General features: G+C 38.6%; 7 protein-coding genes and 1 non-coding gene across 10 annotated transcripts; 3 read left to right on the plus strand and 5 right to left on the minus strand.

Annotated features, from left to right (window-relative positions):
* The first annotated feature begins 1175 nt into the window (after nt 1–1175).
* Nucleotides 1176–4883, plus strand: LOC110766927 (uncharacterized). Its single transcript, XM_021970347.2, has 15 exons — nt 1176–1505; nt 1779–1876; nt 1957–2057; nt 2173–2251; nt 2494–2554; nt 2687–2733; nt 2828–2920; nt 3078–3168; nt 3435–3483; nt 3609–3725; nt 3816–3963; nt 4091–4183; nt 4265–4333; nt 4435–4477; nt 4583–4883. The coding sequence occupies exons 1-15, from the start codon at nt 1448–1450 to the stop codon at nt 4681–4683; spliced, it is 1248 nt and encodes a 415-aa protein (XP_021826039.1). The 5' UTR covers nt 1176–1447; the 3' UTR covers nt 4684–4883.
* Nucleotides 4884–5328: 445 nt separating this feature from the next.
* Nucleotides 5329–8691, minus strand: DEL1 (DP-E2F-like 1). 3 transcript variants are annotated; one of them, XM_021970238.2, is made up of 12 exons: nt 8337–8691; nt 8180–8247; nt 8045–8097; nt 7870–7947; nt 7696–7749; nt 7492–7591; nt 7208–7275; nt 7034–7106; nt 6872–6936; nt 6386–6725; nt 6060–6127; nt 5329–5815 (listed from the first exon to the last, which is right to left on the minus strand). In XM_021970238.2, the coding sequence occupies exons 1-11, from the start codon at nt 8426–8428 to the stop codon at nt 6060–6062; spliced, it is 1059 nt and encodes a 352-aa protein (XP_021825930.2). In that variant the 5' UTR covers nt 8429–8691; the 3' UTR covers nt 5329–5815. The 3 variants fall into 3 exon arrangements, with proteins under 3 accessions (XP_021825930.2, XP_021825928.2, XP_021825929.2); XM_021970236.2 differs by lacking the exon at nt 6060–6127 and having other exon boundaries at nt 8337–8688; XM_021970237.2 differs by lacking the exon at nt 6060–6127 and having other exon boundaries at nt 6872–6933; nt 8337–8686.
* Nucleotides 8692–9636: 945 nt separating this feature from the next.
* OTP43 (Pentatricopeptide repeat (PPR) superfamily protein) lies at nt 9637–11679 on the minus strand. Its single transcript, XM_088253253.1, has 2 exons — nt 10177–11679; nt 9637–10072 (listed from the first exon to the last, which is right to left on the minus strand). Exon 1 carries the CDS (start codon nt 11643–11645, stop codon nt 10182–10184), a length of 1464 nt encoding a protein of 487 aa, XP_088109379.1. The 5' UTR covers nt 11646–11679; the 3' UTR covers nt 9637–10072; nt 10177–10181.
* Nucleotides 11680–11834: 155 nt separating this feature from the next.
* APC8 (anaphase-promoting complex subunit 8) lies at nt 11835–14778 on the plus strand. Its single transcript, XM_021970243.2, has 4 exons — nt 11835–12066; nt 12158–12464; nt 12957–14207; nt 14377–14778. The coding sequence occupies exons 1-4, from the start codon at nt 11981–11983 to the stop codon at nt 14464–14466; spliced, it is 1734 nt and encodes a 577-aa protein (XP_021825935.1). The 5' UTR covers nt 11835–11980; the 3' UTR covers nt 14467–14778.
* A 165-nt stretch (nt 14779–14943) lies between these two features.
* Nucleotides 14944–16535, minus strand: LOC110766846 (B12D protein). The gene is made up of 3 exons (XM_021970245.2): nt 16377–16535; nt 16171–16259; nt 14944–15334 (listed from the first exon to the last, which is right to left on the minus strand). Exons 1-3 carry the CDS (start codon nt 16404–16406, stop codon nt 15181–15183), a joined length of 273 nt encoding a protein of 90 aa, XP_021825937.1. The 5' UTR covers nt 16407–16535; the 3' UTR covers nt 14944–15180.
* A 130-nt stretch (nt 16536–16665) lies between these two features.
* On the minus strand, nt 16666–16737 carry TRNAD-GUC (transfer RNA aspartic acid (anticodon GUC)). Its single transcript has one exon. It is a non-coding gene; the product is annotated as a tRNA-Asp (tRNA).
* Nucleotides 16738–16938: 201 nt separating this feature from the next.
* On the minus strand, nt 16939–19857 carry LOC110766953 (serine/arginine-rich splicing factor). The gene is made up of 6 exons (XM_021970373.2): nt 19089–19857; nt 18859–18910; nt 18682–18771; nt 17975–18039; nt 17692–17847; nt 16939–17576 (listed from the first exon to the last, which is right to left on the minus strand). Exons 1-6 carry the CDS (start codon nt 19752–19754, stop codon nt 17520–17522), a joined length of 1086 nt encoding a protein of 361 aa, XP_021826065.2. The 5' UTR covers nt 19755–19857; the 3' UTR covers nt 16939–17519.
* Nucleotides 19858–22896: 3039 nt separating this feature from the next.
* RR5 (response regulator 5) lies at nt 22897–25549 on the plus strand. Its single transcript, XM_088253254.1, has 5 exons — nt 22897–23327; nt 23443–23519; nt 23748–23825; nt 23952–24022; nt 24953–25549. Exons 1-5 carry the CDS (start codon nt 23165–23167, stop codon nt 25245–25247), a joined length of 684 nt encoding a protein of 227 aa, XP_088109380.1. The 5' UTR covers nt 22897–23164; the 3' UTR covers nt 25248–25549.
* The last annotated feature ends 257 nt before the right edge of the window (nt 25550–25806 follow it).

Here is a 25806-nt window from a genome sequence, read left to right on the forward strand (position 1 = left end):
GGGACCATTGTTTAAATTATTTTCAAAATTTTCTAAAATAATACGAATTAAGTGTCACTAGTTAGTAGTACTTTGTAATACATGGAACACTTAGCCAAAGTATTGGAGAACTTCCATACAACTGGATGTCATTGTGGTGGTGTCACCGTTATCCCGTTCTGTGGCAAGTTTTTCTTTAAGTCTTGGGTTGTTGATCGAAATTGATATAGCTTTTTCATGGTCGCGTGTTATACAAGAGGCTGACCTCTAAGTTTGGGAGTTGATGTCACATGGTTGAAGGCAAAACTTCTTTCTCAAACTTTGAACATCTGTATACTACTTTCACCTTTTTGCCTTCTCAAGTCTTGGTGACCGTATCCCAATAAATCAAACAGAAGGTCAGCATGATAAAATTGAGCGCAACCCAACATTTTTCTGATCTAGTTAACTTAATACCCAAGTCAGTCCAACCCATCAGCCTACTGTTATTCCGTGTGCTCATCCCTGTTGCGTCAACATCAGAGTTTGTGCAATCGAAGAATTTAGAATTCAATATTATCAACTCTTGCGTGCCTTTCTTGGTTATCAGCATGGAATGGTAACATAGCAACCATGTTGCATGCATGTAATAATGCCGTTCCGATCATAATTGGTATTGTATAGAAGAAAAAAAACCCTCTGTTTTTTCCTCATAAGTGGATAGTCGAAAATTTGTCGTTGATGTAAGGTAAAATTACTGTCATAATCCCATAACTTTTTTTTCTTGGGATACCATGCCATATTGGACGAGAGTGGACTCGAACCTAGAACCTAGAATGCTAGAGACGACTTGAAGTACGACCCCTTTATCAACCTCTCACTAATTAAGAGCAATATTACTTTCACAGCAGCGGGTAAAGGGAAGGTACTAAAAACCATGAAAATTCATAAAAATAAAAACCAAGAAATTTGTTGGGCCCCCAAATGGAACTCAGAGACAACCCCGTTATCCACAGCTTGAATGTAGAAAAGTGGGGGAGACTGCCCAGTGATCCTGTCTCAATCCAAAATCCCCTTCCAAGCGGAGTGAAAAACAAGCGGAAACTTCCTTTGGCTCTGTCTGTATTTTCGTACTTATGACCGCCACCAGCGAGTGTCACGTTTTATCTCTAACTTTCCTTTTATTTCTTTGCAATATTATCAACCCTTTCTAACTTCTACCGACTCTTTTTACTACTACTCCTAAATCCTTATCCATATTTTACTCTTACTCTATCTCTCTGTCTGAGCTGTTAATAAGTACAGATTTTTGTCCATTGCTGTAGCTTCCTACCTGTGAACCTTCCACCAGTGGCCTTGAGACTTACACATAAATTATGCTTTTGGGCTCCTTCTCCAGCGTGCGTTTATTGGATATTCTCAAGTTTCTGGATTTGTAGCACTAGAAATTTTCGCCTTTGTGGATCTGGGTTTGTACTGGTGTAGTAGGATGGGCAGCTCAGAAGAGAAGGTTGTTGCTGTGATCATGGTGGGTGGACCCACTAAAGGTATGAAGCTACTGTGATCTTTGGATCCAACAATGAGACCCTCTCTTCATTTCTTTGAATCTTGATGATAGTGCTGTGAATTCTTATTGCAAAGTCTAATACTTTGTGCAACAATAGCACCCAATTCCTACTTCTATAATTCTGAGAGCTTTACAATCATGAATGAGGAATTATGACATTTCTTTTACAGTCTTCCAATTTGATTCTTATGCTAAAGTTTCCTTCTTGCTTTGAGGACGCATTTCTTAATATATTAGAGTTTCAATCCCACAGGTACTAGATTTCGGCCACTGTCACTGAATATTCCAAAGCCGCTTTTCCCTTTAGCTGGACAGCCAATGGTTCATCATCCGATTTCTGCTTGTAAAAGGGTATATTCTTGTAGATAAAGTGTGTCATTTCTGGCTTCTCATTATGTAATACAAGTTAAAATCACTGTTTTGAATTACAGATTCCTAACCTCGGGCAGATTTTTCTCATTGGTTTCTATGACGAACGTGAATTCGCATTGTATGTATCCTCAATCTCCAATGAGCTTAAGGTCCCCGTTAGGTAAGCTCGTGCTTTCTTTTTCTAGTTTGTAGTTACTATTTAGATCTTGGAATTTTGAACTGAATTTGATGTTTAATTTATTGATCATCATTCATTCTGTTGATGCGGCTCTTAGATATTTGAGGGAAGACAAGCCGCATGGTTCAGCTGGTGGACTTTATAACTTCAGAGATCTGATCATGGAAGACAGCCCGGTTATTGTCTTTTACCCACTATTTTCTATTTGGTTGATCTAGTTTTTTTCTTCCTTTTATTTTACTTTTCCAAAGTTCTCCTTTTGCTTTTCCTTCTCTAAAATGCTGTGTGAGTGGATGCTTGCTCTCTTAGTTACTTTGAGCCAATGCATACATGTGTGCTCATATGCGCATATTTGGATGTTATTTTTGACTTGATGGCAATTCATTGTAAAGTAAATGCTGATTTTGGTTGCATGCAGTCGCACATTTTCTTGTTGAATTGTGATGTTTGCTGCAGTTTTCCACTTCCAGAAATGCTTGGTAAGTGTTTCGTGAGTTGCTGTGATTGTCATTGGATATTTCCATGTTGCTTTTTTTAATATAAAAAAATTGTTGATTTATAATGGATTGCAGAAAGCTTAATCTCTGCCTTTTTAACATTTATATCTGCAGAGGCTCACAGAAAATTTGGTGGTATGGGAACGCTCCTTGTGATCAAGGTTGGTCAACACATGGACTAGTTGAATTTTGGCAGTGTAAAGTTCTCCATTACAAAACTTATCCTTGTCTAAATTTTCTTCTTTCTTTGTAAAGGTTTCTGCTGAATCGGCCAATCAGTTTGGGGAACTGGTAGCTGATCCCGTCACCAATGAACTGTTGCATTACACGGAGAAGCCTGAGACTTTTGTAAGTTTGAGATCAGAATTTCAACTTCTTTTTTAGAATTTCCTCTCACTTGTGGAGCCCCATTGGAGCATTTGGATTTCTTTCCAGGATGGCTTATTTTAATTCTCGTTTTATCTTTTTTTTTTTTTTTTTTTCCTGATACTGTTACTTTATTCAGGTCAGTGACCGGATAAATTGTGGTGTGTACATATTTACACCAGACATTTTTAATGCCATCGAGGGTGTTTCCACTCAGTGGAAGGACAGAGGTAGTGATACCTTCTCTGTGTGAATAGGCTGTCCTGTGTGTGCTTCTAGTATGCTTAAGCTGTGGTGATATGAAAGTTTTAACTTTTAACAAGAACTTGGTATCTGTTTTTCTTTCTTTTTCTTAGAGGGACTTATTATCTGTTTCAGCGTGCATCCCTAGTAAATCTTTTTACTCTTAGATTGCTGCCATTAAGATGTATCTTCACTTATTTGTAGAATTAGTATTCATCGTGCTAAAATCTGAACTCTTTTCTGTTATTTTCAGCTGATTTAAGACGTCTATCCAGCTTTGAATCCCTTCATTCAGCAACAAGGTTTGTGGCTATCCCTTGCTGATTGGGGGGATCTTGTTCAATAAAATGTTAAATCTTTTGTGCCTTCCAACATGTTGAATAGACAAGAATAGAAAAGAAATGCTGATACAAAGTTCCTTGAACAGGAATGCTCCCACACATTTTGTAAGGTTGGATCAAGACATCCTGTCACCTCTTGCGGGGAAGAAGCAGTTATACACATATGAAACCTTGGACTTCTGGGAACAGATCAAAACTCCTGGGTAAGATTTGCCTCTGAGGTGTTGTCTTTCTGTAACCTTGTCCCCGTAGATCTAGACCATAGTGTAAATATTTTGTGTTTATACTTGCAGAATGTCCTTGAAATGTTCTGGGTTATATCTTTCACAATTTCGATTCACCACCCCCCATCTCTTGGTGAGTGGGGATGGTACAAAGAGTGCCAGTATTATTGGTGATGTTTATGTTCATCCATCAGCAAAAATACATCCAAGTGCAAAGGTACATTTTCTCTCATTTTGGCTTTACTATGTGCAAATCTAATTGCAGTGATTTTTTCCACCGTTTTAGAAATTATATAACTAGGTTTTCATGTAAACAGTGATTAATACTTTTTGGGGTCATACAGATTGGTCCCAATGTCTCAATATCTGCAAATGCTCGTATAGGAGCTGGGGTGAGGCTCATAAGCTGTATCATCCTCGACAATGTCGAAATTAAGGTATATTACAAAAAGTAAAGATTATGGAATGCATCCCTCAAGGTCACCTTATGTTGACATATGTATAATGTTTTCTTTCAGGACAACGCAGTTGTTATTCATGCAATTGTTGGATGGAAATCGTCTATTGGGAGATGGTCTCGTGTCCAGGCAAGTTCAAAAAATTTCTACTTGGGAGGACGTGGTTAATAACAGAACTTCAATTTCTTTCTTATTTGAAGCCTTTCTTAAGTTTGCTACTATGATTTCAGGCTAGTGGGAATTACAATTCAAAGCTGGGGATCACGATCCTTGGTAAATTATCTTCCTTCTCATTCATTCCTCCTGTTCCGATCATAAAAATATTGATTCGAAGAACGCACTGTCTGACTCTGAATGCCACTTTTGTTAACAATCCAGGTGAAGCAGTGACGGTTGAAGATGAAGTGGTGGTTATTAACAGCGTTGTCCTCCCTCACAAGACTCTCAATGTCAGTGTTCAAGAAGAAATAATTCTTTGATAAAGCAGAGGGACCAAACCCACACCCAACAACATTACACTCTCTCTCTCTCTCTCTCACTCATCTTCATATGACTTTCATTGCTTATTTAGTGTCATCGCTGTGATTCCTATTGCTTTATTGTTCACTTGTAAATTAACTTCCTGCTAAATATATATATATGTGTGTTAATACTACGGCTTTGCTACTTTTCCTGTCAAGTGTGGGGAAATTTTCTTTTAATAGTTAAATTAATAAGCTAAATTAATATGTTCTTAGATTATTTTATTTCTTCTCTCTCTTTTTTTTTCTTCATATTCATTCCATTGTTAAATAGTTTTAAAAAAAATATTAATAATTAAATACCCATTATAGTAGAGATTAGGATATCGCCTGGCTGGCGGGTAATTCCATTAACTTCATAGCAAATTTATAATAAAAACATTATATTTTTCATATTTGAATTTGTGCTTCTGTTCATGTATGGATATGGAACTATATGGTAAAAAGTGGATATGCCGACGACATAAGAGTTTGTTCATCGTAAGTTTATTGGACCATTTTGTATAACTTTGCATGATTCATGGTTGGCCTTTCAAAATGTAGAACACTAAGCAAGTTAGCAAATACCCAAACAGTAGCTAGGCAGGCACAACCCAAGCAAGCTTCAGAAATTTGCTAATATGATTTACTCAAAAGGATGAGCTCATGAGAACCTGTCATGTATAATTGGCCCAACTTCGAAATTCCAACCTGAATTTACACCATCCACCCTAAACATATGTGCTACAACATACATGAGCGGCAGTCATGCACATCTCTAACCGGCCATCAATTCAAAAAGAAATTAACAAAAACAAAAAAATTGGTGAGACTGTCAAACTAAGACGGTTAAGTGTAGTAGTTCGAGGATTGCCATTCTAACATGGTGCACAGAGAATGCATCCAACAAGGGGCCATCTCCTCTTTGGCAGGTCAACAACGAGAGTTGAATTGAAGTGGTTTCCTTGAATCAATTGGAGCATGTCAAAACGGAGAAGCAGGCATGTCAAAATGGATAAGCATCAAGAAATTCGGATTGGATTCTTCCCAGCAACTTCAGAGTACCATGACTTCCATGCTTCCATATAATGAGAAAACAGATCCTTCAAAGCTGCAAGATATAGCAAAACATTTGATTTAGTAATTTTGAATCCAATTGGGGCTGGTTAATTTTAATTGGGATTTCTATTGCTATAACAGGTGGATTTCCTAAGGCTAGTTGGGTTGTCTTCTCGGCTCTATTTCCATGCGGAGTTTGGGTAGCATGTTAAAACCTAATAGAAGATAATTTTATATTGAATTGGTATTGCAAATTGAAATCTGGGTTCCTCCCTCTTGTTATATTCTTCCCTCACCTAGTCTCCTGTCCTGTTTCTTTCTCTTCCCACTTCTCTTCCCTTTCTCCCACTATTTTCTCCTGGTCCTACATCAAAAAGGTTTACCAAGGCTGATGATACTGATAGATCATTTAAGAGAAAAAATGGAGCTCTCAAGAGAAAAGGAGGGTCCATCATTCATCTGTAGATATAAAAACTAATAAAGTTCCTTATCCCCTTCTTTGGTTTCCTGATGTGAATTTAAACCTATAAAGAATTGATCGTTGACAGCTAAATCATAATTGATAAAAACAGCTATGTTTATAATTCAAATCTATACTGCATGATGAATCATGAGATGGTACCTTGGTTTTGATACTGAGGACGATAAGTAGAGGTCAACTTCTCCCAGTCATGAACCCTCCTCATGTTGCTGTTCCCGGGTCTGGCAATAGTGACAGGAGCAAAAGGACCAAACTGATAGCTCGTTGAACCATCTTTTGAGTCCTCCAAATCATGTTGCCTTTGTTTTTGCGCATCCAACTCCCCACCAATAGAAGATTCCAGCTTGCCCCTCTTAGAAATGACGTTTGTGATATCTGTACCAAAGGCTCTTTTTCTAGACTCGTTTGGAACCAAATTCTCCTCTTTTCCTCTCAATCCCAACCACTTAAATGCAGGTTTCCTTGTATCTGGTGTGTGGGTCTGCGTATTTTTCATGAGGAAAAAATAACTTTCAACTCAGTGCAAAAAACAAGTGTAGCTGTTAACTAATTTTGAATTCTAAAATTTCTCTAATTCTACAAGTTTCATTTCTTTTTTCTATCAAGGATTTAAAGAAGTGTTTTTACCTTCTCAATGAGATTCATGGAGGACAAAACATTTGCAATATCATAAATCCGCCTTACTTTAGCTGCTTCATCAAGTGGAGCAAAAATTATTAGTCATGAGTTCCGTCTCCATTTTATGTGATATATGACCAATAGCAAACAAAACAAGGATAAAAGTATTACTTCTCATCGCTGATGCACTCTGTGCATCCCCAAGCAATAACTTGGCAACATCATCAAGGGATATCATTTCTTCCTACAAATTCAAGCAGTCACATCAAAGATGGCCCAAAATTACATAGTAGACTAATCACAGTTTTATAGAATGAGCAAGTAACAATCTACTATTTTACTCACAGTGGAGCAGACAAAGAGCTTCACGAAATTCTGCGTAAGAAGCGCCAGAGATTTTTCCCTTCTATTATCTGCAAAGATTAACCAAGAAAACAGAGACAATCTTAGGACATCACCAAAAATATCATTCATAGTAACTGAATATCCCCTAACAATTAGCCCAGAGCTATAAAAACTGAAAAGATAAATCTATAGTTTACACGGTGAGATTGACTCAATAAATTGTATATGGAAATCCAAAATCCAAAGCACCTGACCAATCTTGAAAGTGCTGAACCAAAGTTTACCTGGTTTTTGGTCTGCTGGAGGTTGAGGATTGACAGTAGGGTTGGATTTGTCGTTCGGCTGACTCCCACATCTCTCTTCATCATCCTCATCATCTGAAACCTGTGAAAACAGGAAAGTAACAAAATCTTGAATTATTTGAACCGAAAATTAAATTTTAAAAATAAATAAATTCGAAAACCTTAAGAAAACCCCAAAACAATTACCTTTGCATCGTCGTTGCCAGAAAAGTTAATGCAATTCTCTCTCAGACCCTCTTCCTATCATACCAGAAAAAATTCAAGTAAGTACCCACAAAGATCCAGATGATTAAAATTAAAAATAAAAGAAAAAATTATACCAGATCTGAAGCGTAATAATAAATTGTGAGAAAGAAATACCCTGAGCTCTTGTAACGCGTTAGGGATTGCCCCAAATCCTTTCCAAGAATACTGGTTCTTTGCCTTCCGTGCAAGAACCTGAAAATCAAATTAACCAAATAAATAAACCGAAATTGGGGGAAATTAAATCAAACATGAAAACTACTCAGAAAGGAAAAAGATAAAAAAAACTGACCCCAACGCTCTCCAAGACATTGACGATGTCATAGATCCGTCGCCTCTCAACACCTGCAAGTCGAGAACTCGTTAGATCCAAAGAAATGAACACAGAAACATGGGAACGAATCGGCGATTGGAGCAAGATGGAGACCTAATCGTGAAGCGGCGTCGTCGAGGCCAATGGATGTAACGCCGTCGCGATTGTACAAGCCGAGGAAGCTGTACGATTTAAAAAGGGAATAGTTAGAGAAAACAAATTCAAGAATCAAGAAATTTGGACAGAGAGAGAGAGAGATGAGTATGTGTACTTGGAGCACAAGAGGCCGAGAGATTTCTGCTTACGGCTATAGCCGTGTTTCCTGGTGGAAGGCCCAGACGAGGGGGCAGCAGGAGCCGCCATGGTAGAGAGAATATGGAGGGAAAGGGAAGGTGATGAAGACCAAAGACTGAAGAAGACTAGAGAAATAGAGGGAGGAGAGGGAGGGGGAGAGAGAGAGAAAGAGAAGACCGTTAAGAAAGAAGTGGGGAAAAGGGGGAGGGTTTTGAGTGAATGGCGGGGTTACAAATTTCAAAACTTAAACGAGCGTTGGGGGTTTTGGGATCTGAAGGCGGCAGCAGCAAGCGCGCAGCGGAGAGCGTACGTAGCTGCGGAAAAGATATTTATTTAAAGGGAGGAGGTGGATTTGGGGCCGGTTCTTTTCAAATATTTGAATGAGCGGGAAAATGGAATCTCACGCTTTCGGGTATGGAGCCAAATTAACCGGTTTTTGCCTCCCGTTTTATTTTTTAATTTTTTTCTTTTTTTCTTTCGTCAATCATGCATGCTGTTTCGGCTGCCTAAATTTTCCCATTTAATAAAATTACTCCAATTACCATACATGGCAATAAAATTACATTAAAAGGTAATTTTTAAAGCGCCTAAGATTTCCTTTGAAAAATAAATAAACAATTAGAAATTATGGTTGTAAATATGGACTCAACATGCCATGACATTGTTTTACTCCACAATCATGAACTAAGTTTAAGATTAGAGATAAATGAAGGGATGTGGGTAATTTGGGAATAACGAGGGATGTGGTTAGTATATTAACGTTCTTTGTGTGTGATATTTGATGGGAGTGAGAAAAAATAGTGAGTAGGTAGATTACATGGGAATGGCAACAACATTGTGAGAATGCTTATAATTATTTATGTTTAAAACGTTATTCAAGTTGTATTTCTCAACTATCTTTTTGTAAACTGTCATAAACGGAATTTGAACTTGGGATATCTTCCATCGATGGAGACGATATATACATGCTACTGGACTACAAGTTGGAATTCAAAAAATGCTTCAAGTTCTATACATTGCGCATTGTGTGTTCCTTCTAAATTCTTCTTAGGCTATCGCGTTTCAAGGTTTAGAATTTAGATTCTAATATGGATTAATGTTCATTGGACGCACTTTTATCCAACGAAAATTAATCAATATTTTGGGTGGTGCACATAACAAATAGTAATGAACAAACTCTTCATTAAACGGAGCGAAGAAACCAGCTTCTTCTGTTAATGCAAAGCTTCAACTTGACTAATGTAAGCAACTCCAAATTTGACAACAGTGGATATGTGCTGAAGTTAAAAGATTTCCTTTTACTTTATAGATTGTGGAACTGATACAAGCTGATACAAGCTATGTTATCAAACAAATCGCCGGCAATATGCTTCCAAAGCATGCGATGACAATGAGAAGGAAGAAACAATTGAACCTTGAAACTCACCAACGCCGTTGACAATCATGGCCAGATTTTCTTTCTCATCTTTTCTTGCTAAGTTAATGATCATCATGTTCTTAGCCTGTTGCTCAAGTTAAAGTCTCTCCCACACTCACTGCTTCATCTCCACTAGAATGATGAGATATGGTCATCAGATATATAACCCCCTTGAGCCAGACCCATTTTGTGAGTGCTCTGCTTGTAAAAGCAGTGAAAGCCTCAAGTTGGGTGGCACAGAAATCTCTCTTTCAATCGAACTGCACCAAATATGCCCAGCTGATCCTTGAAATTACCTTCAACCCCAAACAGCACAGAAGGAAGTTAGGAAGTTTTGCAGACAGGATCAAGTGTTCAAACTTGAGCAGGAATCGAAAACTCTTCTAAGCAGAATTCCTACATGATTTATAGTTTGACCTGGCGGGGAAGTCGGCCACATCTGCTCTGCAATCTCAAAATCTCTTTTGCAAAAGCTTGATTACCTGTTAACAAAAGCCCATCCAGAACGCGATTGAAGGTGAACCTACGGGGCAAAAATCCTCTATTAACCATCTCAATCAACAACTTCCCAGCCACTAACAGATCTTCAGGTTTCTTCCTCACAAACATGGCACTAATCAAAACGTTGTATGTATCCAAATTAGGCAAGCAAATTCCACCACCCATCTTCTCAAACACACTTAACCCTTTTTCGATCTCTCCAGCATCACAAAAGTAACGAATCACAACATTATATATCTGAACATTTGGTTCACACTCATCATCCTTCATTCTCTCCATATACTCCATCGCCCTTTCCATGTTACCCGCATGACACAATCCTCTAATCAACACACTATAAGTGGTCACATTAGGCACATAACCCTTGCTCATCATCTCCTCAAAAACCAAGACAGCATTTTCCACGCTATCTTTTTTGCACAAAACCTGAATCAAAGCATTGTAAGTTGCAACGGAAGGAAGCACCCCCTCCCCAACCATCTCATCAAAAACTTTTCGAGCTTTCTTAATCTCACCAACAACACCAAACCCATGAACCAAAGTCGTGTAAGTAACAACATCAATCTCACACTTCCTCTTCTTCATTTGCAAAAAGAACTCCCAAGCTTCCTTAATCTGGCCAGCTCTAAAATACCCTTTAAGCATTATGTTAAACGTGGTTAAACTCGGGTCCAATCCCCTCTCCACCATCTCCCCCAAAAGCTCCAAAGCCTTGGGGGTTCGCTTAATCAAACACCACCCATTTGCAATAATATTATAACTAATACAATCCGCCTTAAACTTGCCCCTAAACACCTTAAACAAATTATAAGCCTTTTCAACACGCTTAGCTTTGCAAAGCACATCAAGTATGGTATTAAAGGAATTCAAATCCTGAGGACAGCCATGTTCATGCATAGACAAGAACACCTTAACAGCTCTATCAGGTTTGCCAGCAGCAACATACCTCTCAGTGATGATAGCAAAAGTTCTCGGGCCCGGGCCGAGGCGGCGCGCCCGCATCCGGGAAACGAGGGTCCATAGGGCCTTATAGTCGCGCAGACGGCCAGCAATGTCGATGGCGTGGTCGAAGGAAGAGCAAGAGTGCGTGTAGCTGGGGTGGTGGTCAAGGACTTTAAAGAATTGGATGGCTTTAGGCCCATGGTTCCAGAGCCGTTTCAGGGTCTTGTCCACCAAATCTGCAGTCCACTCGATTTTAGGGTTGTGAAGAATCTGGCTTAGGGTTTGTGGATCGGATTGGAGGATGAGGTTGGCCAAGTAAGAGTCTTGAGGCGGCTGTGGGGTTGAGGTGGTGAGGCTGCGACATGGGATTGAAAAACTGGGTTTTGAGTTTTTCTGTGCCACAGTTTTGAGTTGCAGAGTGAACATTTTCTGGAGTTAGAGCCATTGGTGGTTAGTTACAACTTACAATAGTTACACTTTTCCCTCGTTATTTTCTCACCAACCAAACAAGTTTCGTGGGGTGAATTTAATTGGGCCGGGCTTTCTCCTTTCTTACCACAACAGCCCAACCCGTCGCTTGTAAAAACAAAAACAAAAAAAACCCACCAAAAAAGAAAAATCAATTTTGATTTGTGTTTTTGAAAAATCTGAAACTGAGCGCGGGGCCTTGCTCCTCAGTATACCACCGCCACTCCCGGCGCACGTTAGATGTCAACAGCAAACAGTTGCAGCATTGGCTTAGTGACTGAGAGAGCAAATCAATGAGTTCAAAAGAGAACTACAGAATCGAGCTTCGAACTGCGATTCGTCAGCTAAGCGACCGTTGTCTCTATGCAGCTTCCAAATGGTACCCACTAAACCCTAAAACCCCAAATTCCAATTCGAATTTCGGTTCTTTGCAGCTACTGATGCTTCCGTCGTTTTTGAACAATTTGCAGGGCAGCAGAGCAGCTTGTGGGTATTGAGCAAGACCCGGCAAAGTTTACACCTGCAAACACCAGATTCCAGCGCGGGAGCTCCAGCATTCGACGCAGGTTTCGCACTAATGAGATCACTTCAACGCCAGCTGCTGGAGTGTCGTACGTGTCAACTCCGGTGATGGAGGAAGACGACATCGTGGATGGTGATTTTTACCTTCTTGCTAAGTCGTATTTTGATTGCCGAGAGTACAGAAGAGCTGCTCATGCGCTTCGTGATCAAAATGGAAAGAAGTCAGTGTTCTTGCGCTGCTATGCTCTTTACCTGGTCTGTTAACATTCTCTTATATTTATCTCATTGCCCTTGTTTCTCTTTCACTCTTCGCAAATGAAAGTTTTGGTTTTTTTCTTTTCGTCTTTTGTAGATTATAGATTGATTTAGGTGAGATTTATGGGTGCCCATGTAATATTGATTTCATGAGCACATAAATTTTGTATCTTTAGAGGCGTCCAGTCATTATTACCTTAAAGGTTGTTTTTTGGTGGGTGCTGCAGTTGGCATGAACTAGTTTAAATAATGGCGATTCAGTGCTGGGTACAAGTTTGATTAGGATGTAGATCAGGTAACTGGGATCCAACACACAATAGATTGGCAATAGGGTATAGGAATCCGATTAGCAAATCTTTATCAGTTTAATAATACAAGAAAAGACAAGTAGAGGTTTCTCATTTGTTAGAAAATCATTGATTTTTATGAACCTACCTATTTCATTCCAGATGTTATAATTATATATTGTCTCGTTTTTATTGCGTAATGAAGGCTGGCGAAAAGCGGAAAGAGGAAGAAATGATAGAACTTGAGGGGCCCCTAGGTAAGAGTGATGTTGTGAATGGTGAACTGGTTTCTCTCGAGAGGGAGTTATCAACCCTTCGCAAGAATGGTACCATTGATCCTTTTGGACTCTACTTGTATGGTCTTGTGCTCAAAGACAAAGGCAGCAAGAGTCTTGCTCGCACAGTTCTTGTGGAGTCTGTTAACAATTACCCTTGGAACTGGAGTGCCTGGTCGGAGCTGCAGTCCTTGTGCACTACAGTTGACATTTTGACCACCCTTAATCTCAATAACCATTGGATGAAGGACTTCTTTCTTGCCAGTGCTTATCAAGAACTAAGGAAACACAATGAATCCTTAGCAAAATATGAATATCTCCAGGGTCATTTTGCTTTTAGTAATTACATTCAGGCTCAAATTGCAAAGGCCCAATACAGTTTGAGGGAATTTGAACAAGTTGAAGCAATTTTTGAAGACCTTCTGAGGAATGACCCTTACCGAGTGGAGGACATGGATATGTATTCCAATGTGCTATATGCAAAGGAATGTTTCTCTGCACTGAGTTATCTTGCTCATAGAGTATTTATCACTGATAAATACAGACCAGAATCTTGTTGCATTGTCGGCAATTACTACAGCTTAAAAGGGCAGCATGAGAAGTCAGTTGTGTACTTTAGGAGGGCACTCAAGTTGAACAGAAATTATTTATCTGCTTGGACCCTTATGGGTCATGAATATGTTGAAATGAAAAACACCCCAGCTGCTGTCGAGGCATATCGGCATGCTGTCGATATAAATCCATGTGATTATCGAGCTTGGTATGGATTAGGACAAGCTTATGAGATGATGAGTATGCCCTTTTATGCTCTTCATTACTTCAAGAAATCTGTATTCTTGCAGCAAAATGATTCTCGGTTGTGGATTGCCATGGCTAAGTGTTATGAAACTGACCAGCTCCACATGATTGAGGAAGCAATTAAGTGTTACCAAAGGGCAGTGAATTGTAATGACAGGGAAGCCATTGCCCTGCACCAGCTTGCAAAGCTACATTTTGAACTTGAACGTTCTGATGAGGCAGCTTATTACTACAAGAAGGATTTGGAGAGGATGGAAGCTGAAGACAGGGAAGGACCAAATATGGTTGAAACCCTTTTATTTCTTGCTCAATACTACAGAGACCAGAAAAGATTTGAAGAAGCAGAGGTCTACTGTACCCGTCTTCTGGATTATACTGGCCCAGTAAGTTGCAACTCCTCTTTCTCTGTACATGTTTGCCTAAATATAACATTGAAATTTAACGAAGTTTATGCCCCTCGAAAAAAAAGAAATTTAATTAATATGTACAAATGTTTCGAATCAACTATAAGGAACTCTTAAATAACTGTTATTTCTTTGTGCGTCGCTACAGGAAAAGGAAACAGCAAAAAGTTTACTTCGAGGAATGAGAATGGAACAATCTGGTGGTCCTTCGATGGATGTTGAGCACTTTCCTCCTTAATTTTAGTCATGATTACCAGATTTATTCCTTCTCTACCGGTTTTGACTCAACAAGCAATGACAATCTTGATGTGGGCAGATCACATTCGAGCATTTACTGCTATTTATAGTTGTTAATGAATTTGATTTCTGTAGAAAATTTCATTTCCCATGTGTTGTTTTAGTCTTCTAGTTTGCCTAGGTGCGATCAAACTAAGGCAGGCCTCTTGTTTGGCTCTCCTGTGTCCTCACGATTGGTAAGCTCAGTATTTGATTGATCCTGGGATGCTTTTATTAATACAATAGTGATGTTCGCTTAGGGTTTGAAACACAAGTAGTGCCTGTTCGTGTTTGATGGTTCTCTGACTAAATCAGACTTGGAAGCTGCATCCATGAGTCTCAAAACCCAACCACATCAAGCTGCCTGTTTGTGCTTGATGTGTTTCAGATAATAAAACTGGTGAAATTTGAAGTAAATTGTTTTACAAAGAACAAGGAATGCGAAAAATAATGTAATTCAATTCAACCAACGAATTAATAGGTAGATGACAGTTAATCATCATCGCATATGATACCAAATTTACGTTCATACTGTTCTGCACTCAATTTATTTCAATCGTAACCCTCATACAGCAGGGGCAAATTTAGCACAACCTCCAAACTCCAATGACTGAAAGCAATTAAAGAGTCTCCATCTCAGACATTTTCCTTTTCTTTTAATTGGTACTCAAAGCAGTTAATTCCGGCTTGGATCTGTGAAAAAACCATTGACAGACGGCATAATTTCTGGCGACTTGTTGCGGACAAATTTCCTCAGGAAATGCTCCTTGTACTTTTCTCCCTCGGCGAAATTCTCCAATATTCCAGCAGCCCTGTTCTCCTTGCTCACTCTGATTTAGAAAGAAACGAGAGATAGGCAGTATTATTTTAGGCCACAACATCCATGATAGTAGCAAAGAGAAGATGATTAAGCAACATTCACTCGTTTTTACACATCCATAATCACAGAGAGAGAGAATGAATCAGTAAAACCTATTTGTATGATAAAAGTCATGGTATTTACCATGTGTGCTCCTTAGACCATTATAATCTAACAGAATAAACTTCTTTCATTTTGTAGGAGGGAACCAACAGAGCAAGAAGAAAAAGTCTCACTAACATGGACCTCTAATCTGGACACTTACAACACTACACATGTGCATAAGCCAATCGAACCATATTTGAATGTGCCAAAGGTTGAAGATTTTAAGTGATTTTGACAACAATCAAATTTTGTTTATAAATACTTTCTAAATACATATACAGATTAGAGAGGGCATCAGTTCCCATCATTCAAAAGTCGGTTCATTTTGGTTTGAAATATTTACTTGGGCTCTCTACTGATTAAATTTGGACCACCCACTTTGGTTAAATTCAAGCAAACTCAGTAGTTTTTTTGTTCTTCGCACAAAAGTAACTGATTGGCATCAAAATAAACCCAAATATTTCCCAAGTACTTGGTTATGAAAATGAAAGGTTTTTCCTTTCCAGTCCTGAAAATATTCCTCTACTTTGATAAGTTTCCACACAAAAACCAATCCAATCAACATACAGTGAAACAATCAAAAAGTAAAATACAGCTTAGCAAAAATCTAACTCAAAGCAATAAGCTTTGTAGTCCACATATATGTCTAGAGAGAGAGAGAGAGAATGGGAGAGAGAGAGAGAGAGAGAGAGAGAGAGATACCTGACTTCCGGGTTGATTGTGATATGGCGGAACAAGCTAAGCCCGCAAATCCCTACGGCAACCCCTGTGGCCGCGAACAGTGGATAAACCTACACGTATAAATACGACATACATCAGATTTACAGCCTAACCTAACAAACAAAATCAAAGCCGATCTGGCGCCAAATGAAAGGGAAATTCAAGGGTACGGGCAGATCTGAGCCTACCTCAGGCCTCAACCAACGATTCGGAGCCATTGATTGCGCGTACGGTACGGGGATTTTCTGATAAAAATGTTGCGAGGGCTTGGAACTGCAAAACAGGGACGAAGAAGCAAAGACGACCTGAACCACCAGTTTTATATTTTTATTTTTTCCAATTTTTTAATTGTAAGTGGTCCAATTTGATTGGCTGTCTCGGGCTTTGCGTGCGTCATTCGCAGTCTTAGTTCAGCAAATCAGAACGCGACACGTGGTTTAGTTGAGTTTCCCGGGAAAAAAAAAGATAAACTGCGGGCGCCGTTGCCGGGGATCGAACCCGGGTCACCCGCGTGACAGGCGGGAATACTTACCACTATACTACAACGACTTGATGTTCATTTTGCATTTTTATATCATCTTAAATCCTCACAAATATATCTTAACGGTTAAAAAGTGAAACAGGGCAGAACAAATCAGGCTTCAGTTGGGTTAAATTAGTTAATTACATTGCCACCAGAATTTGTTTGTCGCTTGGATAGTTTGATTTGCATGCACTCTTCTTAGATGCATGCATAAAATATTCACAGACTAAGTCCGAATTATGAAAATATTTATTGACCTAAGCCAAATTGCTAATAGCAATGAGAATTCAAATCTTCAACCTAACACACATCAGTTACCTCACAATGAAAATCTAGTAAACGAATGTGTTAAAATAATATACTCGTATACAATGACATTGTTTTCCTTGGCCAAAATACAAGGCCATATGTATCTAAGACCAGAAAATTCAAATGATATTAATGAGAAACACAACTTTCTGCCAAGGAGCATGAACTTTTGGAATCTCTGTGCCGCTTTTGAGTTTTGAGCACAAGAAGCATAATTGATAGGGCATTGGCTATTCTTGGGCATGCGCAGTTTCATCGGAGTGGAAGCTTCTTCATGCTAATTTCAATGCATCTCCTCCATTATCACTTCCTCCCCCGCGTAAGTTCGCATGAAAACCGAAATCATAGTATCAGAATGTTAAATGAATCCATGTCCATCCATTTGATCAGCGTATCTGACCCCAACCATCAACTTGCTTATGACTAAAATCAGGTCATGGTGATATCTACATCCAAAATATGCACTGGAAAAGAAAAGACCTAGCCGAAGCCATCCATGTCAATTCCTTTTGTCACGTATACGGTCACGCCATGAGCCTTGTTTTTTCGCAAGTACCTACAAAAAATGGCAGCATATTAATTTCAACTTTTATCTGAGTCTTGAAAGAACCCCACCCCTACGAAACAATATTTCCCTCTTTTTGCTTAGCAAGAAACAGTATTCAACTTACCTTATCACTCAATAAGCTTGTAGGTTCACTTTCTTTGCTGTCCTTTATATCGTTCTCTGCCTCAACCTCACTATCTATCATAATGGATGGTGGATTATCTGATGAACCAAACATAGCCTCATCATGAGCAGTTTTGATCTTCTCCTCCCTTTTGTTCTACATAGTGGTATTCAAATGAGTAACTTCAGAAACTATGGAACTATCATCTCTCTGAAAACAAGATTTCAAGACGCAATCTGGAAGTCAATTGAGTAACTGACAGCAATTGAGTAGAGAGTCATACCTCAATCGCAGAAAACCGAAAGCTTCTCCCAATGTGCTTAACTAATGCTGCATCATCTTCAGCAACTACAAAGAAGGCGAACATGGACAATCAGCTCAATTAGATCAAATCAAACAGGGTTCACAACATGCAAGCTACCTAGATCAGTATGGTAATTGATTGATCCAATGCTCTGCTAATTGACCACTGAATTATATTTCTGATCTTGGATATTTATATGCCACACATATTGTAAGGCTATGGAGCAATCAGAGTGCAAGCTTGAAACAATAATCTCTAGTTACAAGTATGGCCAGGCAATAAGATGCAGTGGCCATTAGTATTGTCTGAGAGCTCCAAAACTTTGCACGACATGTAATATATCAAGAAGAGAGGCATGAAAGGCACACACAGATGCCCGAACAATGTTTATCTGATTCTCAGATTATGGACATCTATAGAATGGAAAGTAACATTCTCCATCGGCAAATATAACCAGGGTTTCTCCCTAAATGGTGAGCATAAAGATGATTAACCAACCTACTGAAAAAGTTGTGGAAAGCCACAAATATCTTATAATGGCCGCAATCTTTAACTTTTAACTTAAAAAATGACCACAATGTCAGAGAGACCTACGCTACAAAGGACAGAACTTCAAGCAGAAATAATGCCAAGAACAAAATTCAATCTTTACTTTCTAAAACAAAGTGTGGTCATAAACGTTTAACCTTCAACTTCCTCATCATCAAGTGGTGCATCTTTGTTGAATTCAAATCTTTCCCAACCAGAGCCCATGCCCTTCGTCGTATCCTTCTCAGCTGCAGTCAAAATAACAAGATGGTTATTTTGCACAAGTCCAAGTAAACCCAAATACTAGAGGCTGGTTCTTAAAGACCACAACTCACCAGTTTCAGCAAGTTGAAATTTCATCTTCGCTTTGACTCTCTCGGCTGCTGACTGTTGTTCATAACATAAGAAGAGCTTGTTATCATACTTGACAATGAACAATGACTAATTCTACCACTTAACTTAATAATTCAATGTCTCATGTAATCTAAAATTGATAAAGGCCTGAGCTTGGCTCCAGCCATTGATTGAAAATAAGTAAAAAATACAATTACCAATCTAAACATACCATTTTATCATAGCCTTGAATCAACTTCGAATAATCAGCAGCACCATTTCTCTCCTTCCCCATTTTACCCTTGCTCTTCTCCAAACCCCTCTCTCTCGGCGACGAGCTCCGACTCCTTCGCTCCTTTCTCCGATCCCGAGGTGACCGACTTCGACTCCGGCTCCTCCCTCTTCGTCTTCTACCTCCATCCAAATCGCTCCCAGACCTACTTCTCCTCCTCCTTCTCTCTCTATCTCTATCCCTATCCCTATCCCTATCTCTATCTCTATGTCTCTCTCTGCTCCTACTTCGCCGCCTCGAATGCCTTTCTCTGCTCCTACTCCTGCTCCTGCTTCGCTTCCTCGAATGCTTACTTTCTCTATGCGAAACCCTAGGCGGTTGTTTCTCTTCTTCTTCGGCCAGGTCGGGCTTCTTCCTCTTGAGCTTGTTCTGTATGGACTCGATTTGGGCTTGCTTTTGGAGCTCCGACTCCTTTTTGGGGCTAGAGGCCTTGACGAACTTGTTGAGGAAGGAAGACGACGAATAAGGCAGCGCTGAACCGCGCGCAGGGGGGTTTTCGGAATCTGTGCTTGCAGAAGAGAAGCCCAGGCCTTGCTTGAATCTGGCAGCTCCTTCGCCGCGCCGAGTCAACTCCTCGTAGTACGCCGCGGCTTTTGCCTCCTCCATTTTCGAGCTCGACGGTCAGCAACGGTTGCTGGTTTGAAGTGACGGCTTTGGGGCCCTGGTTCTTTTGCGCGCCGGATCGGGACCTGGTTCTTTCGCTGTGTTGCAATGAATCGGCGTCGTTTTGATAACTGGTCCTTTGGATCTTTTAATGGTCCATTGGGCCCGTATGGAACATCTGGAGCCCAACTCTAGATCGCTTAGTTTGGGCTCACTATTATTTAGTGCACCTTATCCATATTGTTATGTGTAATAACTAATTCCAAACCACAACCCAAATTTTAGTTTTCAACCTAAAAATTAGAAGTCTAAGTCTTTTAAAAAAAAATATTATATTTAAACAATAGTGTTGCTCCATAATTAAGAGTAGTTAGCCATGTATCCGAGGTTTTGTGTTCGAATCCCCTATCTTTATGTGGTTTAAGACTCTTGACCAAAATAGTGTATTCGGCCCGTTACCAAAATAGTGCTTTCTATGCTGCATCATTTTTAAAAGTAGGTCAAAGTCCAAAGGCGAACAAAGTGTCTGGCAACGAAACGACGAGGCTTTAGTGTTGGGTGCAACAGATGATAACAGTTTGAAAGTAGAAATAAAAACTGAGAATGGAACAGTGTTGTGCAGTGATTTCACTTCACAGCTGGGACCAACACAAAGGGCAGCTAGCTAAGCTAACCAGAATATTTTGAGGCAATGCAATAATGATGCTGGCTTGGCTTGAGGCTCTGTGGTGGAAATCCAAAGTTGATCAGCTGGAAGAAGAAGATCAATCAAAGCTCAAATTCCAAAGGCCACCGAAGTGGCTGGCAAATCACAACATTTTATTTTATTTATACAAACAGAAACAGAGTGTTTGTTTTGTCTTGTTTATTAAGATCTGACTGTTCACGCAAATGGAGGTGGTGCTGCTGCTCAGATATCATGGACAGGTATAATCAATCAATCACTCACACACACTCCCTTGTTTAGCATTTTTTTTAGTGGACCCCACTTTGATCTCTGGCTAGATATCCCCGTCCGTACAAAGTAAAATATATTTTGGGGGAAGTGACCTTCTCTTCTCCTCTTCTTCCATGACTCACAACAGGTCGCAGCAAACCCCAAAGCTTTTGGCTTTCCCAATTTTGACGCCGCCGGTGTGGGGTTATCGATTTCTTCAATTTCCAACAAAACCCAAATCAAAGAAAATATAAATATAAACAAAGTTCAAGTCTTTTTTATCCATCAGTGTTATTTAACATTTGACTCAATTCTGTTGACCTGTGGTCAAATTGGAAAAGAAAGGTGGTAGGATCACAGGCCTGATTGCATGTCTCAGATTAGCAGACTGAAATTGAAGGAACATGATGAAGAAGATGAAATTGAATTGATCCATCTTTGACTTTACAAGGTCATATCAGAGCCATATATAATGATGTGGGCTACATTAAACCTTTCTTGTTTGTCTTTTCACTTTATTTGAGAATAAGGATCTTATGTGGGATTTGGGTTTTGGGATTTTCCCTTTTTGGAGTGAATTAATTTATAATTCTAATGAATTCGTTGTAGTATTTAACCCTATTTCCTAGATCCTAGGTTCGACTTCTCCCTCAACCAATATTGTCGGTATAAAAATAATAATATTCATCCATTACCTGTATTCTATTTACTGACTGCTATTGGTTATTATGCCACTTCTCTTCTGAGGTCAGACCAGACCAGGCATTCTTAGGCTCCACCAATATTTTACACCAAACATTGAACCAAAAGCAAAAATATTATATACCAAAAGACCGTCCTCTAAATTATCAAAGAACCACATAGTGCAGCATTAGTGGTAAAAGCTTAATCTTTCAGGAATTGAAAAAGCAGAAGGCTTTAAAAATAAAAATAAAAATGAATACATTCAATAGGATCCTTCTCGAAAAACCCAGAGGCTTAATCCAATATTTTAATGGATGACTGTCTTGATTAGTGGCAAATTTAGCAAGAGTTGCAAAGGCAATATCTCCTTTCACAAGTTTAATACTCTCTCTTAATTAAATGCTCAGATATAGGAGATCATGGTTAGATTAGATGATCCAATAATATCAGTCGGTATGTGTAGCTAACCTATACCAGTAAATGCCTTGCAAAGGCAATTCTTAGATGATCCAAGATTTTGAGTGGATATGATTATGACATGACCATGCTCTAAAATCAATGAAAGCCTTGCATCTCCAACTAAAGTATCTAAAATGATAGCTGTAAATTTCAACAATTCTCCAAAATATATCATTCATTATTACAAAATAAATGTGTCATAATCAAAGACTAATATTATCGTTTTTTGGATCTAGAATATTTCGGAAAATATCTATATATATATTGTATAATTATCGATAATAGTGGGAAATATCAATGTCGACATGCTTCAACAACATTTGGCCAAAATATCGTTATAATATCAAGATGATGAAAACAATAAAAAATATCGCTTTAAGATTGTGTTCATTTTTATTTCTGGTACCGCGAGTCCAAATTGTAAAACTAAAACAAAGTATATCTTTAGCATAGTTAAACCATAATTCATTACGATAGAGGAGGGAGGTCGAACATATATCCTACCTTTCTATCATGAGCTTTTTTTTTCATGGACTATCTCACATACTTATATCAACCAATATATGGCTTACAACTCATACAAAAATGTTTGAACAAAATTGTTATTTTTTACTTAAAAACATTTGCAAGACTGAATAAGAAAGTTCGATGGAAGATATGGCTTGAAGATTTTCCCATGGACCAAGTTGGCTTTGAATTTCCAATGTTGACAACAAAACAAGGATTCAAAGTCAAATTCCTTCAATGATAGTAAAAAACTAAACTACTTGTTGTCTGTCTAGAATAGATAAACATAGGTTTGGAAATTGAATGAGAAAAAGATGCACCATGGGATTCAGCACACTGAAATGCTACTGAAACAGAGCAAATATAATTAATCAAACATTGAGAAAACAAAATCACAATAAAATTTACAATACAAATAAATAAGGTTTTTTATTTTTTTATTATTTTGACAGTGACCATTTTGACAAGTAAACACCAATAAATAAGAGGATTGACAGGACAACGGACAAGTGGGGGTGGGGGAGGTATAATCCTCTCTGCTAGATTTGCAAAGAGAAAACAAAATCTCACAGATATATTGGATCCTCAGAATCTCAGCTTTAGCCTTTTGCCTATTTAAAGCAAAAACCCACCCACCTCTCTCTATTTCCCCTTTCGTACGCCTCTCCTCTATAAACACGCTTCAACGCCTTACTCACACAACCAAAAGCTTCTTCTTCAAAAATACTCTGCTTCTCTCTGTTTTTTTTATTGTTTCCACGAGGACCCATTTCAGCTGACGCGCTAAATACCCCTCTAGGCTCCTCTTCAAGCTCTGCAAGGCTCAATGGCGATGGCCAGTGAGGTGTTCAGGCCTAATTTGCCCGAAAGTTTTGAGCTTTCTGCTGATTCTCAGATGGGTTCTGGGGAGCTGCATGTTCTTGCCGTGGATGATAGCCACGTCGACCGGAAGGTCATTGAGAGGTTGCTAAAGATATCATCTTGCAAAGGTATGTGGATGGCTCTGGTTGGTTTTTTGATCATTTTTCTTTTTCTCGTTTTGGGAAATGACGTTTTTGATTGCTTGGTGACTGAAGCATGTTGCAAATTTGTTCTGTTCTGCAGTGACGGCTGTTGACAGTGGGACAAGAGCTCTGCAGTATCTAGGATTGGATGGGGAGAAGAGTTCTGTCGGATTTGATGTAAGAAAACTTGCGCCTTGAAAATCTGTTTGGTTTCTGAGAAAAGGAGGGAAATAAAAAAAGAAAGATACTTTTCATTCATTTGTTGTTTGCTATAAGCCTATATGCAAATGCAAGTTCTTTTTAATAGAAAAAAAGAAAACATTTTCTCACCTACCAAACGGAAAATGAAACGTCTTTTTCGTTTTATGGTGGTTTTCTGACGTTTGAGTATTTTTGTGGTTACAGGCTATGAAGGTGAATCTTATAATAACAGACTACTCAATGCCTGGGATGACCGGATATGAGTTGCTAAAGAAGATCAAGGTTAGCCCTTTAATTTTTATTTGAAATAATCAATCAAGGCGCAGAATAACTGATAATCCATAATTAAATTCAAAGTTTATCGTGGCAATTACTCAGAGATTTATTGTGTAATTTTCATTTGAACAGGAATCTTCAGCTTTTAGAGAAGTTCCGGTGGTGATCATGTCATCAGAAAACATCCTGACCCGAATTGATAGGTATGTTCTTTTTTTTTTTTGGTCAACATTTGATAGGTATGTTCTTGGACCAAGGATTTCTCTCTATTTTATACTTTGCTGGAACTTGATTTGCTTTTCTAATTGTAAGCCCGATATATTATAATTGTTTTGTTTTTGAACATTAATGAATTTTGATCCATATTTCATTTTTTGCCCCATTGGAATTAGGAATTTTGTGGTCTATTTCAAACATAGCAACATCTGATTAGTTTGCCAGATCTTTTGTTTAACTTTTCGAGAAATAATTTGGCCATACTATATTCTTATGATCTGCAGAATTGATCTTTCTCTTAAAAGTACCAATTTTTTTTAATAGGAGGTGATTGGTGTTTTGCCTCAAATTGTTGAATGATACGTAGACATCACACGAGATTGCCATAAAATATTGTGATGTCATTTTACTCATGAATCTTTTGGGGATCACTCAAATCTTATAAAATAAGAGTCCTCACATGGCTTGTTCAATTATATTGAATAACAGTAGTTATTATTATTATTTCTGACTATGAATATCAAATTCTAGGTGAATGTTTTTCTTTAATTGTTTTATATTTTCCAGGAATTAATCATCTATTTTTCAGCATGGGTGCTGGATTTTTTTAAATGCTCATGTATGGCCAACTTCAAATGCCGCCCCTTCATGAGCCTAATGGGCAAAATTTGCCATGTTCAGATTTCATGGGCATAATATTATATTCTAGAAGATAGTATCTTCAAATTATTGCCTTGCCCTGCCTAACGTTTACCATATAAAATGCATATTGAATTCAACAATTATTGTTTACCGTATTTATTGGCGTACTTTTGAATTTTTTAATTTGTTTTGGGTGCTGATTGCCTGTTATATATTAAATTATTCTCCATATGAAGCTCTTTGACGGATGATTCTTTTACCACTGGTTTCTACAGATGTTTGGAGGAAGGAGCTGAGGAGTATATATTGAAGCCAGTAAAGCTCTCAGATGTGAACCGCTTGAAACATTTCATGATGGGAGGAGGAGAAAGAAGAGAAAGTGAAGAGAAGAAGATTCACAAGAGAACATTTCAAGTTGACTACAATGCATCATCACCTCCCTCTCCTTTACCGCAACTGTCTCCTTCGTTTGCTTGCACTCTAGCATCATCTCAGCTACCGTCTTCGTTGCCATCATCGCCCTCGTCACGGTGTTCGTCAAAGAGACCTAGACTGCACAAGACAGATTGATATTGTCTGCCATTATTAGGATTTTTAACTTCACGTTCATACAGAGTGTCCCCATTTGGCAGTATAGAGAATTTCCTGTTTTGCCACGTATGTTTTCTTCCACAACCTTGTGTAAATTTGCCAGCATATAACTTTCACCCTGCCCAGAAAAGAGAAAGGGGAAAAGGTTAGACAGAGACATATAAGCAAGACTTGGGGTTAAAAGGTTCTTTCCTTCCTACTTTTTGTGGATGTTGGAGATGGAAAATCTCAACACAATCAATGGAAATCCCAAAATATTTTGAGGGGAATATTTTGTTGTCTACTCATCGTTATTTTCAACCATTCAATATCTGGTTGTCTGTCATTTTTCACCCTTTTGAGTTGGAATCATTTCACGTGCTTTGCTTCTAAATTCTACTTTGGTGCCAAAACTTTTGTCATGGGCCATCATGGATACACCAACTTTTGAAGATTTTAGCTAAACTTGTTAGTATACGATCTCAAAGCTCACCAGTCGGTCTGTGTGATTTTTGCTTTAAAGACCAGCAACGAGATGTAGACCCTTAAAATCATTAGC

The sequence above is a fragment of the Prunus avium genome, chromosome 5, assembly GCF_965620075.1.
Source record: "Prunus avium chromosome 5, drPruAviu1.hap1.1, whole genome shotgun sequence".
NCBI classification, from domain to species: domain Eukaryota; kingdom Viridiplantae; phylum Streptophyta; class Magnoliopsida; order Rosales; family Rosaceae; genus Prunus; species Prunus avium.